At 34.9% G+C, this 15,639-nt stretch overlaps 1 protein-coding gene and 1 pseudogene across 4 annotated transcripts; both read right to left on the bottom strand.

Moving 5' to 3' along the window:
• Positions 1 to 172: 172 nt before the first annotated feature.
• Positions 173 to 8,007, bottom strand: LOC137744035 (protein TRANSPARENT TESTA 9-like). Of its 4 annotated transcripts, none has more exons than XM_068483899.2 (20): positions 7,785 to 8,007; positions 7,160 to 7,211; positions 7,008 to 7,084; positions 6,782 to 6,915; positions 6,484 to 6,577; positions 6,249 to 6,306; positions 5,525 to 5,633; positions 5,310 to 5,430; positions 5,045 to 5,231; positions 4,435 to 4,703; positions 4,098 to 4,186; positions 3,928 to 3,983; positions 3,494 to 3,541; positions 3,215 to 3,355; positions 2,571 to 2,676; positions 1,971 to 2,045; positions 1,806 to 1,855; positions 1,506 to 1,656; positions 1,199 to 1,365; positions 173 to 689 (listed from the first exon to the last, which is right to left on the bottom strand). In XM_068483899.2, exons 1-20 carry the CDS (start codon positions 7,835 to 7,837, stop codon positions 408 to 410), a joined length of 2,319 nt encoding a protein of 772 aa, XP_068340000.2. In that variant the 5' UTR covers positions 7,838 to 8,007; the 3' UTR covers positions 173 to 407. The 4 variants fall into 4 exon arrangements, with proteins under 4 accessions (XP_068340000.2, XP_068339999.2, XP_088537936.1 ...); XM_068483898.2 differs by having other exon boundaries at positions 6,989 to 7,084; XM_088681810.1 differs by lacking the exon at positions 7,008 to 7,084.
• Positions 8,008 to 8,711: 704 nt separating this feature from the next.
• On the bottom strand, positions 8,712 to 9,721 carry LOC137744555 (uncharacterized; annotated as a pseudogene).
• Between the last annotated feature and the right edge of the window lie 5,918 nt (positions 9,722 to 15,639).

Below are 15,639 nucleotides of genomic sequence, written 5' to 3' on the forward strand. Positions count from 1 at the left end.
AAAGAAAGTTAACAACCGTAGAAGAACGAAGATAATCAGCGGTGTCTGATAGCCTCTTGCCTACAAGATTAATTTCTTAATCATCCCAGCTGATGATGATAGCAGAATGGATCGAAACATAAAGCGCCTTTGGTTATTTGAAAGACATTTTAGCTCTTAAGTGCTCTCGTACTAAAGCTAGAAAATCCAAACCTTATTAACATTATTGTTGAGAAAGTCAATACAACGAAGCCCTTAATTGCTAACACATTTGGTGATCAGTACTGATCTACGATTATAAACAACTACTGTGAGCACAACCCTTTTATGTGACAGTAACAAAATTTGAAAGATAAAGGAGAGAAGAAAGACACAGAACTCAACTGAGGTTGTTGGCAAGCTAACTTACAACGCCGCAAATAAAAGCTTCACTCATCTTCGCTCTCTGATAAATTTCCGAGACAACTATTCTGCAGGAGAGGAGCAAGTACACTCTCGACAGAGGATCTTTGCTTCCTTGTTTCCTCAAGTATTGACAATCGAGCAGCTTCGCAAGCTTTGGCATTTGGAAAACCAAGAGTCCATCTCCCATCAGCCACACGATTGGACTTCCCCAAACGTTGGCCTCTAACTTTACTTTTGTGGAGTTTTGGTTCAAACTCTCTTATCTGAAGATGCAACCATGTCGGGTGATCCTCGTCTATTTTTGGCTGTTTCAAGTGAGAAACCATATTAAATATGTAGAAAAATAATGACGAGAAAAAAGAAAGAAGATCTACAAAAATCAAAAGAATTTCAAGCTCCCCTGACACTACGTTGTCAATTTTACTATCACTTCTTTTTCCATATTTCACCCCAATTTTGCGACTGTCAACTTCTTCGTATTACTACATTGTCTTTTGTTCAATATGAAACTCCAAAAACTCATTTCCTATAAGATAGACAAGGCACATTTGTAGAACTCTATTTCAAGCCTGTTGTCATAAACAAGAATTTTTCAATAAGCAATCGGACTCTAATCTAGCATAGCGCAAGACCACCAAGAAAACCGGCCATAACCATAAGCCTAATTGACACAATTGATCAATGTGAGTATCATAACTAAATCAGTTTAATTGACCTCTCACACTAAAATCTAGAATTTTAGAGTTGACTTAATGCTGATACACGAAATTGGCCAGGACTAGAAGCAAAGCATATATCTATTTTTTTAACTTACAATTAAACCAGCCAATGGTGCAATAGCAAGTACAATTCCTCGTTGACTGCGGAAAGGATGCTTCTCTGCAAGAATCACTTTTCCAGATGTTTTCTTTGCCACAGGTATCAGGTTGATATCCCTGATTCCAGCGTTGGAAAATGAAATTCTACATGGAATTCCAGATCCTGCAGAAAGTTGTAGGAAGTAAGAATTCAAAACACACACACACACACACATTGAGAGAGAGAGAGAGAGAGAGAGAGAGAGAGAGAGAGAGAGAGAGAGAGATACTGGAAATATTCAACTTTTAATGGATAATACCCACCTAAAGCAACCTCCGACCCAAAGCTTGCAGACGCACCATTTGGAGCATGTGTATTACTAGAATCAGCAATTGCACTGCTGTCCAGCAAGGGCTCTTCAAGTAATTCTCCTTTGGAAATTGTTGATTTAAGTTGAAGATGGAGAATAAAAACCTAAAAGTAAACCAAGGGAGCCTTCAACGAAATATCAACATAAAAACTAGAAGTGGTCAATCAAGGAAGACCAGCCGAGAGAGAGAAGAGAGACTACTAGTACAACATTAGAAGAGATGTTAAAAACTGATACTAATGATGGGATTTACCTTCACATTGTCAACCATCCTCTGCCAAGCAAAGTATGAAGTTGCATCACCTGCAATATGCACATAAATTTATTTCTCTCCAAGCTAAACCCTTTCTGAAGCTTTCCGACAAGAGAAGTACAATCCTTAAAGAAATTTTTTAAATAATACAGAGAAAAGATGTACCATCAGTAGTTTGTTGGCTAACATCAAGCTCGAGAACAAAAAAAGGATCTTTACATTGGGATGCTTCCAGGAGAGCTGTATGTTTGAAAATAGATAAACTGAATTTAGCAAGTAGTTCCATATTCCATATCAAATAAGTAATGTAATTTTTTTTTCCTATGTTAGAAACCAACTCACATCCTAACAACTGAAACTATTGTGAACATTGAGAAACCACTAAAACTTCACATGATATGAGAGTGAGAGATCCTAAGTTCAAATCCGGCCATTTCAACCTCTAAACTTTAATAATCTCCAGACATGTTAGAGATTTTTTTAGGGTATAAAACGATTTTTATCCTAAACTTAACAGTTTAAGCTTTTGTCAATAGTATTGAAACAATAAAAAAATATGATGGAAATATAACAAGATCTTGAGTGCAAACCCGTGCAACTGCAAGTTCACTGATTCTATTGGACTCCATGTAGATTTCAGTAGGGGGAGATGGTATAATATGAAATAATGTTGGTCTACATCCTAACAGCTTAATCTTTTGGGAACAATGGAACTAAACTACCATCATCCCAAGAAGAAACCATATCCCCCCTCCCCCAACCTACCTGCTTTACAGTTTGCCCATTCATTTCTGAAAGCCTCTGGGATATGATCAAACCAGCATCCATCAAGTTCTTTCTGAAGACATTCACGGGACTGCTGATATGAGGTCTGTCCACACAAACTAGAAAATATAAAACTTTAGAAAGTATGAGACACATTTACACTACACCACATAATATACTACTAGATCATACGAAATAGTAAATGTGCACTTCAGAGCTTGCTTTTTACTCTTAACTCAGAAAGGTAAGACAGTGTTCTTCAAACTCCATTTACATTTATTAGCTACATAACGATTTTAATTGGCAATCATCATTATATGTCTTCTTACAGTCCTATACAGCAATTTTGAATTTTAAACTAACAGACCTATCTATCTGTAACCCCAATTTTACCATCTATCAACTTTTTACTTTGAAACCTATATATAGAATCCCACAGTTCCCACCATACAGTGTTCTACCAAAGCTAGGCCCTGGAAGGTTTGATGTGGTACTATTCCTTCTTTAGAAAGCTCAACCAATTACCAGTCGTTTCCAGTCTTACCAAGAAAATACGAATAATTATCCATTTCATTTTGGTATGATTTCTGATGCGAGTGTAGAATAATATACAAGTGCTTCTACCAAATCAGTTGAATCCTTACATTGAATAGTTGGAAATTATGATCGCTAAGCCCTTTTCCTTGACAAATCAAAAGCTTCCGCAAGAACCACCCCGTATGCCATTGTATTAGTATAGAGTAAGGTGGTTGACTTGCTAAAACCTTCAATAATGCATTTAAAATCTGTAAAATGAAAATTCAGTTCATCACAACACTGAAAGCCACAAGGGTCAATTTTTAAATAGTCAAACTGCTGACCTAAAATGACCAATAAGTGAGGATATATATTTAAATAAACAATAATTATCAAAAAGTCACTACCACATCCATATGTTTCCATAGGAGATTTCCAATACTACTATCCACATCCTGTCAAGATATGAAATGGAAATTTGTCAATATATTTCCAAAGTGTTTCAAAACGGTGGAATAAAGTAAAATGAATCTTCAAATTGCATATACAAAACTAGCAAATGCAGAACATTCAACAAAAATGCCAAGAAATGTATGCATTAAATGGAGAAATGGTTGTCAACACAGAAGTTTCAAAAATTGAAAATGAAATTCAATGTAAAGGTCTTTGAATGCAACAGAAAATACATAATACACAGAATAAGCATAAATCACTATCATGCATAAAACTAATATACAGTGACTTTGTTTTATTAGTCAGTAAACTCAGTACTCACTTATTACCAGCTGGAAATTACAGAATATATAAAGCGCACATTGAAAAATTGAAGTTATTAACTCACAATCATATATTGCATTCCACTTAATCCAGTCATTTGAGCCGGCAAAGGATGAAGATCTGCATCAATGAAAAGACAGATTAAAGATATGAACAAAGTCAGTTCCAAAGCGGCTATCAGACTGATGCGTTGAAGTTATGTCTTCTGTACAACAGCAGATTCTAAATTAGTACCTTTCGTTTCTGCTAAAATAAACAACAAGAATAGTGATGCTAGCAATAGACTACGATTCTCGGAGAAAATATGTGCTAGTATTCCACTCCTGCATCAGGAAAAAATTTCATAAACATCAAAATGTATGTAATAATTATCAATTGTCATCACTCTTTGATATAAAAGAACATTAATTGACCCGTTAACTAACTTAGTGAAATGCGAACAGATTGATTTTTTAGTCTTAGTATTCGAGTACCTCTGCCCAAAATAATGAGAAAGAAACTACGTTTCTCTCATTTCTTTACTCTCTTTCTGGAGAGGAGGTTATAAGAACTAAAACAGAAAAGTAACAACCTTTTGATAGAGACAGTATCAGTAAGGAGGCTATTATTTTCTGCTCCTTCAGTCTCATGACTAAAAGATACTATTCCCATTTCACTCAATATAGATTTAGCATGACCATCGCTCTCAGTTGAGTCCCCTTGAACAGCATCTCTCACACTTGAGGTCATATGAGGATATAAAATAACTTCGGCGACAGAGTTGAACATGCCTTTTCCACCAATGACTTGAAGAAGACAAGAAATAGTATAGAAAGACGTAACTGCAGACAGATTTGAGCCCTGAATCATAAATGAAATGCTGAATGAATACAGCATATAAAAAAAGTATATCCTTGTGAATAGTACTATGTAGCTTGTACAGTAAAACAAAAGCAGCTTAACATTGAATCAATTAGCAATGCTTGACCATTGTTTTTTGTGATTACTTTTTTACATTTGTTAAGTGGTTTCAAAAAGTGATGTGTGCATGAGACGAAAAAGGATGTGCAGAAATTATTTCCCAAAATGTAATGTGGACATACGCAATTCTAGGTTTTCCAGCAGGAACTATCTACCAACAAAAAGTATTTCTCATGCTGATAAGAAAGCAAATGAAGCAGATAAAAGGAAGAACATCTTACGTTACTCTGCCCCATCTGCAGTAATGGGAGTAATATGGGAACGATTAATATTCTAAGAAGATTTTCAGTAACTGCTCTACTCAAACGAGACTCGCCAATACCAAGTATGTCCTTCAAGTAATACAGATCATCGACTATCTTATCAGTTTCCAAAAGTATTTCTTCTTTCTTTTGACGTGTACGCATCCTGCATCAATAATTAACCATTCAGTCTTCCAGATGCATAGTACCTAAATCTCATTTTACCAAATTGAAGTACACATACTTTGCATCGTGGACAAGGGCATCTAGATGAAAGAACTTCTTGCTTAAGCTTGAAACCATATCTGAGAAATACTTTGAGACTGGAGGAGTTGTTACATATTGATAAACCATATTATCACTAACTGCACGACGAAAAAAATACTGTTTCAAATTACGGAAAATGTTTCCGTTAGCAGATTAGAAAAGGAAGAAAAAAGAAAGTTAATAGCAGCATACCATTATATATACTGAGAGTTAATGCACGAATAGCTGTCTGAATCATCTTATCCCCGTGATGGGCAAATTTGAGAGCCTCATCATACAGGGGAAATGACACTACAGCATCCTGCGATTGGAGGGAGACATGGACATGAAAAAATTAATTAGGGGCCATGCATCTAGGCATGCACACTTAAGCTAAATAAATGCAGTGATAAAGTAGTGACCATCCTTTAATTATTGATCACGGTATGAAACAGTGACTGTCATTTCTTGTAACTCATTATTGCTTCTCCCCTTATAAAAACAACATAAATTATAAATAAATAAACTAAAAAAATTTAAATAGATTACGCAAGCCTAGATGATGATGAAAAGAACAGATAAGATGCTCAAAAAGAGAAAAGGCGTTACAGTTCTCCAGGGTCCACACAAGACAATCAGAAATGATAACAAGGACTGGCCTAAGCCTTGATGGCCCTGCCAGAAACTACTTGGAGAACATAGAACACAAGAAGCCATCTGCATGCTCTAGTCTAACAGGCTCAACCCTGAGGCCAAAACTTTTTTGCTTCTTAAATAGTAGGAACCCACTCAAAGTGTACTTTAAACAATGTTTTCACATCCATTACCAATGGTCCGCAGGATACAAATACGATTTCGACTGCCACTGCAGACAGAACTGCATCTATCAAGTAAATCATGACTTGTACCAAAAATTTCACAATAAACTTTAACTTACCCCGTGAACCTTCAGAAGAAGGCAAAGTGTATCTTTGTTTAATTTATTGCCCACCGCTCTGAGTAGAGAGAAACGGGGGAATCAGGAAAATAATAAACTTCACAAGTAATGACAAAATCAAGCTAAAACTGCATCACAACTGCTTTAGCAAATAAGAGTTTTATATATATGTGTGTGTGTGTGTGTGTGTGTGTGCATGTATTGAACGTGAATGTAGAGAGAGAGAGAGAGAGACCTCAAAAAGGAAACATAATATAACGCTAGATCTCCTCCAAATTCAAACTTGTGTCCTATAATATTGTTGATGTAGTCATTGCTAAAACAATAATCTGCATCAAAAAACCATCAACAGATCACCAATAAGTAGAAGCAATAAGCTTAACAATGGCACAATTAATGAAAAATAAAATAGAAATTCAGGAGAAGGCATGTTTGGAACCGATTTCCATCATGGTTGCAGCTACCGAATCTTTGGTAACCTAAAAATTGGAGGAGTAATCTTAGATATTGATTAATTGCATTTAGAATCTTACAAATTGAAAGGTCACTATTCATGTTTTGAATCATTATACTCAGATACTGAAGCAACGGTGCCTCAATTCTTGAATTTCTACTGATCCTTAGCACACGAACAAATTCTGATAAAACTTGGTATTCCATAAAATATCTGCATATAAGTTAAAAGTAACAATTAAAATATGAACAAGAAAATAAAAGGCGTACCAATATAGAAGCTTTACCATGAACAACAGTTCATACTCGAAAATCGATGGGTCTTGTCTATCGCCATAAGTAACTAGCTCCACTATGGACTGTAATAAATCTATGACTAGTTCCTGGTAGAGAGTCACATGAGGGGAAGGTGAGGCATATTAAACTGAATGAAACAAGAGGAAAGTCTAACAAGTTACCCTGTTATGCCCGTCCACAACTTTGATCTTCCGCAGTTCATTGATTACGTACCTATTTCAATAACAGCATAAAAAAAAGTATTAGTAAAAATACTTGATGATGATTATGATGATGAGGATGCCTACGAAACAATGAGATACACTCTTAGGACAAAACTTCAGTGTGCTACTAAATAGTAGATGCACTGCAGACATTGTTACCCATTACCTCCACTTTTGAGAAATAAGGTTTTCAAATTGGCAACCGAACAAGTAACTAAAATTCACCTACCACTCTTTAAGCCCTCAATCTATAAATTGACACAATGTAGGCATTACCTCCACATTCCCAAAAATCGAGTTCTGAATCCGGTTACAGGACAAGTATCTAAATTAAAATTCACCCAACACTCTCTAGTCTCTATACCTTCAAATGTAAATCAAACTACAACCATATCCATAATTCGTTTCCCATATACTTTCAGGGAAGTTGAATTAAAATACCCAAAATCGACTATTTCAGTTGCTCACAATTGTTTAAAATAAATGAGGAACTAGTCTAACGAGTAGTGTAGAACCCTAATTTACGAAATTGGGAGTGAATGTAGAAGTTGAAAAATTGGAGAGAGAAAAACGGGGAACTTACTTGAAGTACTGGAGCGAGAAGCGGTCGATGGAGCGCCAGAAAGAGCGCCACATGGTGGCGAAGACGGCGGCGACAAGGCTGACTGACCTGAGCGATCAAATTGAAGACGGCTTGGTACGAAGGGAAGGGAAGGGAAGGGAAGTTCTTTCTCGTTGGCTGTTTGGTTGGAAGGGAAGTTCTTCATATTCCTCTCCCTATGCGTTTTCTACTTTTTGCTTTACTTGTTCTCAATGCAACGCGCCAAATTATGTGGACTCACTTTTGAGTACAGCGATTACGTGGCGTTTCAGTCTTATAATGTATTTATAAAATTATAAATTTTTTGGCACATTTACGATGAACTCGATTATGTAAATTGTTTTCCAAATTGAGTTCTCTAGTTGGTTTGGTTTAGATTTCGAATTCCATTATCGCAGCCTAAAAACGTAAGGTTCAAATTGGTTCATTTTAGGTCTCAAATTAGTAGCATAAACAAACTGACTAAGTTCATTTTATAGATCTTACACGTATCAAAGTAATTTTATCCCGTAAATTGAACAGTAGTTAAGATACTTTTTAGCATTATATTTAGAGATAGATTACATCAAATTCAGACATTCCTACGGATTTTGATTATTGGTGTTACACGATTGAACTTGATATATAATCAAACTATAAATAGGCAATTTAATTCGGTTTAGGAAATTTCAAAGTTCAAATAAGTGGTTGACGTGAGGTCAATATCCGTTATACATTGGGACCAAGGTGGTACTAGGACCACTCAAAGGCATAAAAACATGCATGTGAAGGTCCTCAGGGACCCTCCTAATAGTTGATACAGATTCTTTTATGTCCATCAAATGTTTGATATAATACTCATTAGGTGTATCTCGGTATCACTCTATTAATTTGGCACGTAGTTAGCCATATTGGGACAACATAAAAAAATTGAATAAAATAAGTTCATATCAAACGCTTAGTGGGCCCAGTAAAAAAAAACTCGTACAAATTTTCTGAACCAAATTCATATCACAAACATACAACTACAAAAGAGAGCACTTTGAGGAAGCTTTTCATAGTTGCAAGAAAAGGAATGAAAAAAAAAAATACATGAGGCCATTTGATTCGATTGTGTTGTCCAACCTTCCTCCAAAACCATCGGGGATGTTAGTGGTGGATCGTGTCCGAAAACGATCAGCTAGCTTTGGGTCTATTTTTCTCGTATCCATTCAACAAAGTCGTCAACGATCAAAGGCCATGCAAGTTCAAGCTTGTATTTGATAGGATCTTGAAAACTTATCGAATCGTAGAACCAGTAAAAGGACATCCACGGATCCATGGTTAAGACTTTGTAATCACTCTGAATCTTCAGATACCGAGTAAATAACTCAACCTGCGTTGGATATTGACATCCCAAAACAGTATTTAACAACTCGCATATCATGTCTATATCTATGCCTTTCTGTTCCTCCTCCGTGAAAAAATATTTGAACGCATACGAACAGAAATCCATGAAGTCTGATGGTTCCCCTCTGACCTCTTTATCTAGCTCTGCAAGTGCCTTGTTTAAGTTATCTACTTTGTTTACCCTTAGGGTTTTAAATCCTTCTCGCCATTCTTCTAGGGTTTAAGTATCCCTGCCTTGTTTAATTCATCTTCCATGCAAGCATCAACATCCTTATGTCCGTATGATCAACTTCCATTTCTGAACAACGACGTTCGATCCGCTCTGGCTCGATCCATCTGGCCACCTTAATCGATTTTCTGGAATTGTACATTGGCTGTTCATGGCCATCAGAAAGGTTCCCAGCCTGGCCGGGATCCCAATGGGCTTTGTTTTATCCTGACCCTTTCATTTGGGAGAGTCTTGGACTTGGATCTTAACACTTAGCTTGGCTCGTGAATTGGAAGGACCCATTGAGTGCATGCTTTCAGTCTCACCTAAAAAAAAAAGTTTTTTTCTTTTCTTTGAGGAGAGTGTCTGGATAAGGGATTTGTTAAGTATAAAGAGATTTAGGTTAAATTAAGAAGAAATATGCATTACAAGATATTAGATAGAGAGATTGAAAATGTATTAGTGAACATCAAAAAGCCAATAAACGAAGGAATAAAATGACTGTTTTTATAAGATTTAAAAACAAAAAACAAAAAACAAAAATGCGAAGGGCAAATGACTCATTTCACATAATTATTTATAAATCTCTCTCGATGCTTTGCATTGACTGATTCAAATCTCATTAATCTATTGTTATGTGTTTCTTAATAATGTAGCTTACATGTTACTTGGAAATCACTCGTCCAAATTAGACCATAAAAGGCCAATTATTGTGCTTCGAAGGGGATTGTCTCTAGCTATGGTCAGATTTGTTATGTCCCTATTTTTGTCAGTGGAAAATCTATTTCCTCAATTTATCTATTTATTACAGAGCTAACTAATTAAATCTTTCGGCTACAGTCAAGAGTACGTCGAAGCATGAATTGACTTAGTAACGTGCACCTTGGTTAACATGCACTAGTGAGTGATTTCCTCCGTCAATAACACTGCTATCATGCACGAAGTGAAGCTTGATAGGAACCCGAGCTAACATCACATAATTTTCGAGAAAAATTAGGCGTTGCACTAATACGAGTTCAACTACAATAGAGAGCATATAAGAATTGGAAAATGTGATGTCGCCATAACATTAAAGTGTTATTTCCTTTAATTAAGAGAGCATAAATCAGGCCTAATTAGAATGGGCATTTCCTTCTGTTAGATTATGCCAAATATCCATGAAGAGCATAAAACTTACTGAATCACCTTGATTAAGTAAAGATAAGATGGTCAACGTTCGCCATCATTTTCATGATTTCCCTCACGGCATTTAGGTTTACATAAGCTTTGCTAATTTTCTAGCTTTTGACTTTCTTCATCAATCCATTCATTGTCAGCTTGTATAAGAAGTTATCAACCAATATATATAAATGAAACGCTAAAACTCTAGTTACTCTACTATGTTATGGCGTACGGTATGCATCGAACAATCGAGGGCCAAGATCTTTTTTTTTCTCTCTGGTCAAAAAGTCTAGGCAAAAATGTAAAATTATGTCGGGCATGCAGTTCCATCCCAAGTGGAAAAAATTATTTAATATAATACTACAACTTCGCTGTGTGACGTTACTAATTCACTCATGTTGTATATAGGAGTGAAAAATGAGTTTACAACTTCTACTAACATACAGTAGTTAATTTCCCACCACGCTGAAAACTGAAGCTACCAATATGGGAAAATTAACTTGTAAGTTTGTATATATAACTTCTATGATATTTCTGTGAGTTTTACCTTATTTGTAGCTCCAACTTATCTAAACAGACTGAAACTTGCAGCATCGGGGTCCCAATATATCACGCGACAAAATTGTAAGGAACTGTATATGCCTAGCTAGTTTGTTCTCTTGTACATCACGAGCCGGTTAGAAGTAAACTTTTTTGTCCAAGAACTAACTTTCTGGGAGATTCTGTGCCGTTGACGAGCGTGTAACTGAGAGTATTATTTCACATTAGGAAGGTATTGTATATAGAATATAATGTATGTGGTAGTAAATTTTTTAGTTTAGGGCTTAAGTGTGTAACAAAAAAAAACTTACCAGAAATTAGTGGAGATGAGATATTTATAGGAATGTGGCAAGGGTTTTGTCCTACACAAGTCGGCATCCCATTAGTCAAGGTGTGTCATCCGTAGGATGGATGAGAAAAGAATAATTAAAAGATATTAATTATTAGATTATATCTTGAGATATTCTTGTAAGTATCCTTAATTGGATATGACAAGGATTTTTTACTTATTTGAGTTGATTTTCAATTAAAAAAAATATTAAAGATATGATTAATTCTATTTTTAATAGACTTTTCCTCCTCACCATGAGTAGGCAAGCTTGGTTGTGTAGTAGAACCTCCAGGGATGTTGGATTGCGAGTGAATATTTGAGGGCACTGCATTTAACGAGGGCATCTTGTCTTCTTCAAGAAAATGATCTATTGGTTGTCTCTAAAATTTTTGGAATTATTTTTTATTCCATAATATATATTGTATGCATGATCGTGTTTGTGGATGCAAATTTCTTCCTCCTTGTTCTTAAACAAAATTGCACCTATAAAACAAATAACACCTTAGGTCAAGACCAAGAGCCTCACGCGCGGACGATGAATGAGGGGGGCTTTGGCCGAAGAACCTCTGATGCCCTCAAAATTTTAACTTTTGCATCGGAGGTTCTTCGGCCAAAGCCCTCCCCTCCATTCATTGTAGCGCATGAGGCTCTTGGCCTTGACCTAAGGTGTTATTTATTTTGTAGGTGCAATTTTGTCTAAGAACAAGGAGGAAGAAATTTGCATCTACAGTGTCTTTTATTACTTATTACATTAGTTTTGAGTTAAATGTTTTCATTTTACATGCTACATTCTTCAACGCATGCGTGAATCGATCAACCGACATAAAACGTAATACATAATCCAATTTAAAATCAAAGTGGTTTGGTTATGGAGGACATCATATCATGTATAGTTTGACTAATGCGACAAGAAAAGACTTAATATCAAACCTTCCTTTCATGACATGAAAAAAGTGAATATACCATATACCACTAAGCAGGAATAAAGCAGCCCACAGAACACTTTCTTTGGAAAATAATTGCCGGTGAGTAGAGATTCCAAAAGAAAACCGAAGGCCCTTTGGTGACTCATTTCTTTTATTCTTATCGAATCACATGCATGTCTTTCAATCTTCAAATATCTCACTTATCCTCCACGACAAGAAGTTGAAGAAACCTAATTTTTCTATCCTTACGGGACTTGGTTTTTTATTTTGGTTATAAATAGACGAAATGAGAGAAAAAGTTTGTCAAAGATTGAAGTGGAACAGGATCAATGTATCATTTTATTTATTTTCTTTACTTATTTCAGACAAGGGAAGTGAAAATATAAGAAGAGAGGAGCGGGAAACTCGTATTATTTATTACATTCTGCTTTTATCCTTGTTGTTGCAGTGGTATGATAACTCTATTTATAGAGATTTTCACCCGACATCTCTTTTAATGCATGTAGAAAATTTACACACCAAAATAGTAAAAACCAAACTTCTACTATTTAAGCCATGCATTTTTTACTTCTATTCTTCCATCTTTCATCCTCAGCCACATGTTGTTTTATGTAGGCATTCACACCCATTTCACAACACTTTGGTATTTTTTTTATAAGGGATGGGAATTTTTCTCTGCTTTAATTTTATGTATTCTATTAGCTGAAGTAGGACCTTCTCCATATGAGTAAGGTTTTAACCTTATGACATGAGCATTGCACCACTATGTTCACAACACTCTTTCCTTGAAATCAGGCCAAGGAAATCTTTCTTTGTTGCTTGTGTGTCTAGCTAGCCGCATTTTGCAATTTCTTAGAAAATCAGGAGAAAGTTTGAAGGAAAACGATTTGCACACTTTTTTTTCCCTACACACTCTTATTTATTGTTTTACCATTAGGCTGAATAAGTTAGAGGAGAATCAATAGAAAAATAAATAAATAAAAGTGTGCAGATGGAAAAAAAATAGGTGTGTGAAAAAAAGCTAGCCAAGTTTTGCATCCATTAGACTTTTATTCACTTAACACTACGGTCTAATGGTACTTTAAGGATCTAAAAAAAAAAAAAAAAAAGCTTGGAAGTCTTCAAAAACCTAATTTCAAAATTTTCCAAAAGCGCTATAACTTATACGTTTATAACATTCATTCCCATTCATCCAAGTGGTGCAGTGTTCTTATTAGCACTTGAGAAAAAGACTACCCACCAAAACGGTGGAAGAAATCATATGAGAAATGTCATAAAATCTGACCTTTACCATATGAGCAGTAATCATATACAGACGTATTACTGTAAAAACTTCCAGCACTAGCTAAGGACATGCGGTGGTTGAGAAATAGATGGCTACGATCATCCTCCTCATATATCAAACAATAATTTGACCCACTCTGCTCAGCTTCCTCGAATTGTTGTGGTCCTAAGCTACTTATCCATTCATGATCCATCTGTTTTCTTCCTTGAGGAGTTAAGCCTAATAAACCAGTATGGGGTTCCACCCTAGACTGGTTATTTTTTGGGACCTCAATGGCTCAAATCATCAAATGCTTGCACATGAATTATCTGTGGAATATACAACTGTATATGTACGTTTTATGTGGGAAAGATTTTAAAGTTGGTGCAACAACAAACACGTATATTGATAGATTGTGAATTTAGACGCCGCAACAAAATATAAAAAAAACAATATGATCGATAGTCTAGAATCACAGTACAATTTAAGTATCTTATGTTGCATTTTGTAGTGTTTGAGCAGTTCATATTGTTTGTCTTTCTTATAGTGTCTTTTTAACGATATAGCCTAAAAGTTCATCAAGACCTTGAAAGTCCCTGATCCAAACATAGTTGAGACTATCATATAAAATATCTCAATTCACCTCCTTTTACCTAATTGGAGAGTTCAAATTTTGTACATTCATTTTGTGTGTGACCTCTTTGAAGCATCTATCATTGATTGAAACATCTTGAGTTTATAGACAATAGAGTTAGGATTAAGTTTATGAACACAAACAATAGAGGCCACACACAAAATAAATGCAGAAGATTTAAACTCCTAATCGAATTATCATTAAAATCTAACTTAGGGTAATATATATATATATATATATATATATATATATTTCTTTTGTTCAACTAATGAAGTTAATGTTTTAGTTACATCCTACATGTGACTTTCACAAAAGTGGTGGGCGGTGCTCATGTATGTATGCAGCTGATTAACTTTAAAACTCTCACCTAAAAGACGACAGCAGATTTGCCAACTGTGGAGCTGAGATAAAAGGTTGCACCAGCCGGTGATCTAGGGACACCAAGCATGTGCCAATCTACTTGTCTAGCTTAGCATAATTACACGTCTTTCTTCTTTAATCCTAATTAGAGTTTTGTAGCTTAATGTAATGAAATTTGAAGTGACGAATTTATCAGTATCATGTACTCACTAGTTATGGACGGAGTTAGAAATTTTCTTTAGTAGAGGTACCGTAACTTCTAGTTATACTTGACAAAAATAAAGCACCATAAATCATAATAATAGCATCTATAATTTCATTATTTTTTCTTTTTTCTTAAACTTCATTAAACTACCACTTCTACGATTTTATTTACAATTATGGGTTGAGAATATAAACTAAAACTATGATAAATTCAAGTTACATGTTTTTTTTTAAATTAAAAAAAGCAGAAATAATATGACCAATATATTATTGCATCTATAATTATCATAATTTTTTCCCTCACAAAACTTCAACGAAAACCGCTACTCCCAATAGGCCTTAGCTACCTCCGTCCATACCTCCAAGATTAGATGCTACTAAAATATTGACTGCTAAATGAAAATAGCATTACAAGGTGTACTTTTGCATATTATTAATGGTTATTTAACAACGACTATTAAAATCAATCACTAAGCTATCTCTATCAAAATCAAAAAGGGTCTTTGTTTCCATGAGGAAAAGGAAAAGTAATGCGTATTTCGTAATTTTTTTCGAAGGGTTTAGTCAAAACATTGTTACAAATTCATATACTTTCAAAAAAATCTAGTTATGTTATGTTTAACTGTAAAAAGGAAATTTTATGGGACATTTTTCTGAAAAATTAAAAAACTAGAGATTCATCCTCCTCAAATTATACAAAGCATAATTTAACATGAATATAACTTCAGAATTTATCTTAGATTTAAATTTAGTAGAGATATTACTAAAATAAATACAACGTAAAAAAAAATACAAACGTAACATCTATAACATGATCTAAAACCGTTATGTAAATCATATA

This window comes from Pyrus communis, chromosome 12, assembly GCF_041283825.1.
Source record: "Pyrus communis isolate YQ-2024b chromosome 12, ASM4128382v1, whole genome shotgun sequence".
In the NCBI taxonomy this organism is placed as follows: domain Eukaryota; kingdom Viridiplantae; phylum Streptophyta; class Magnoliopsida; order Rosales; family Rosaceae; genus Pyrus; species Pyrus communis.

Excerpts from the sequence above, each read along its gene's own strand:
- LOC137744035 (XM_068483899.2), bottom strand. The coding sequence starts at position 7,837 with ATGTGGCGCTCTTTCTGGCGCTCCATCGACCGCTTCTCGCTCCAGTAC. Across the intron at positions 3,542-3,927 it reads GTGGAATGCAATATATGATT|GATGTGGATAGTAGTATTGG; the intron begins GTGAGTTAATAA and ends ATATCTTGACAG. Across the intron at positions 1,657-1,805 it reads GGATGGTTGACAATGTGAAG|GTTTTTATTCTCCATCTTCA; the intron begins GTAAATCCCATC and ends GTTTACTTTTAG.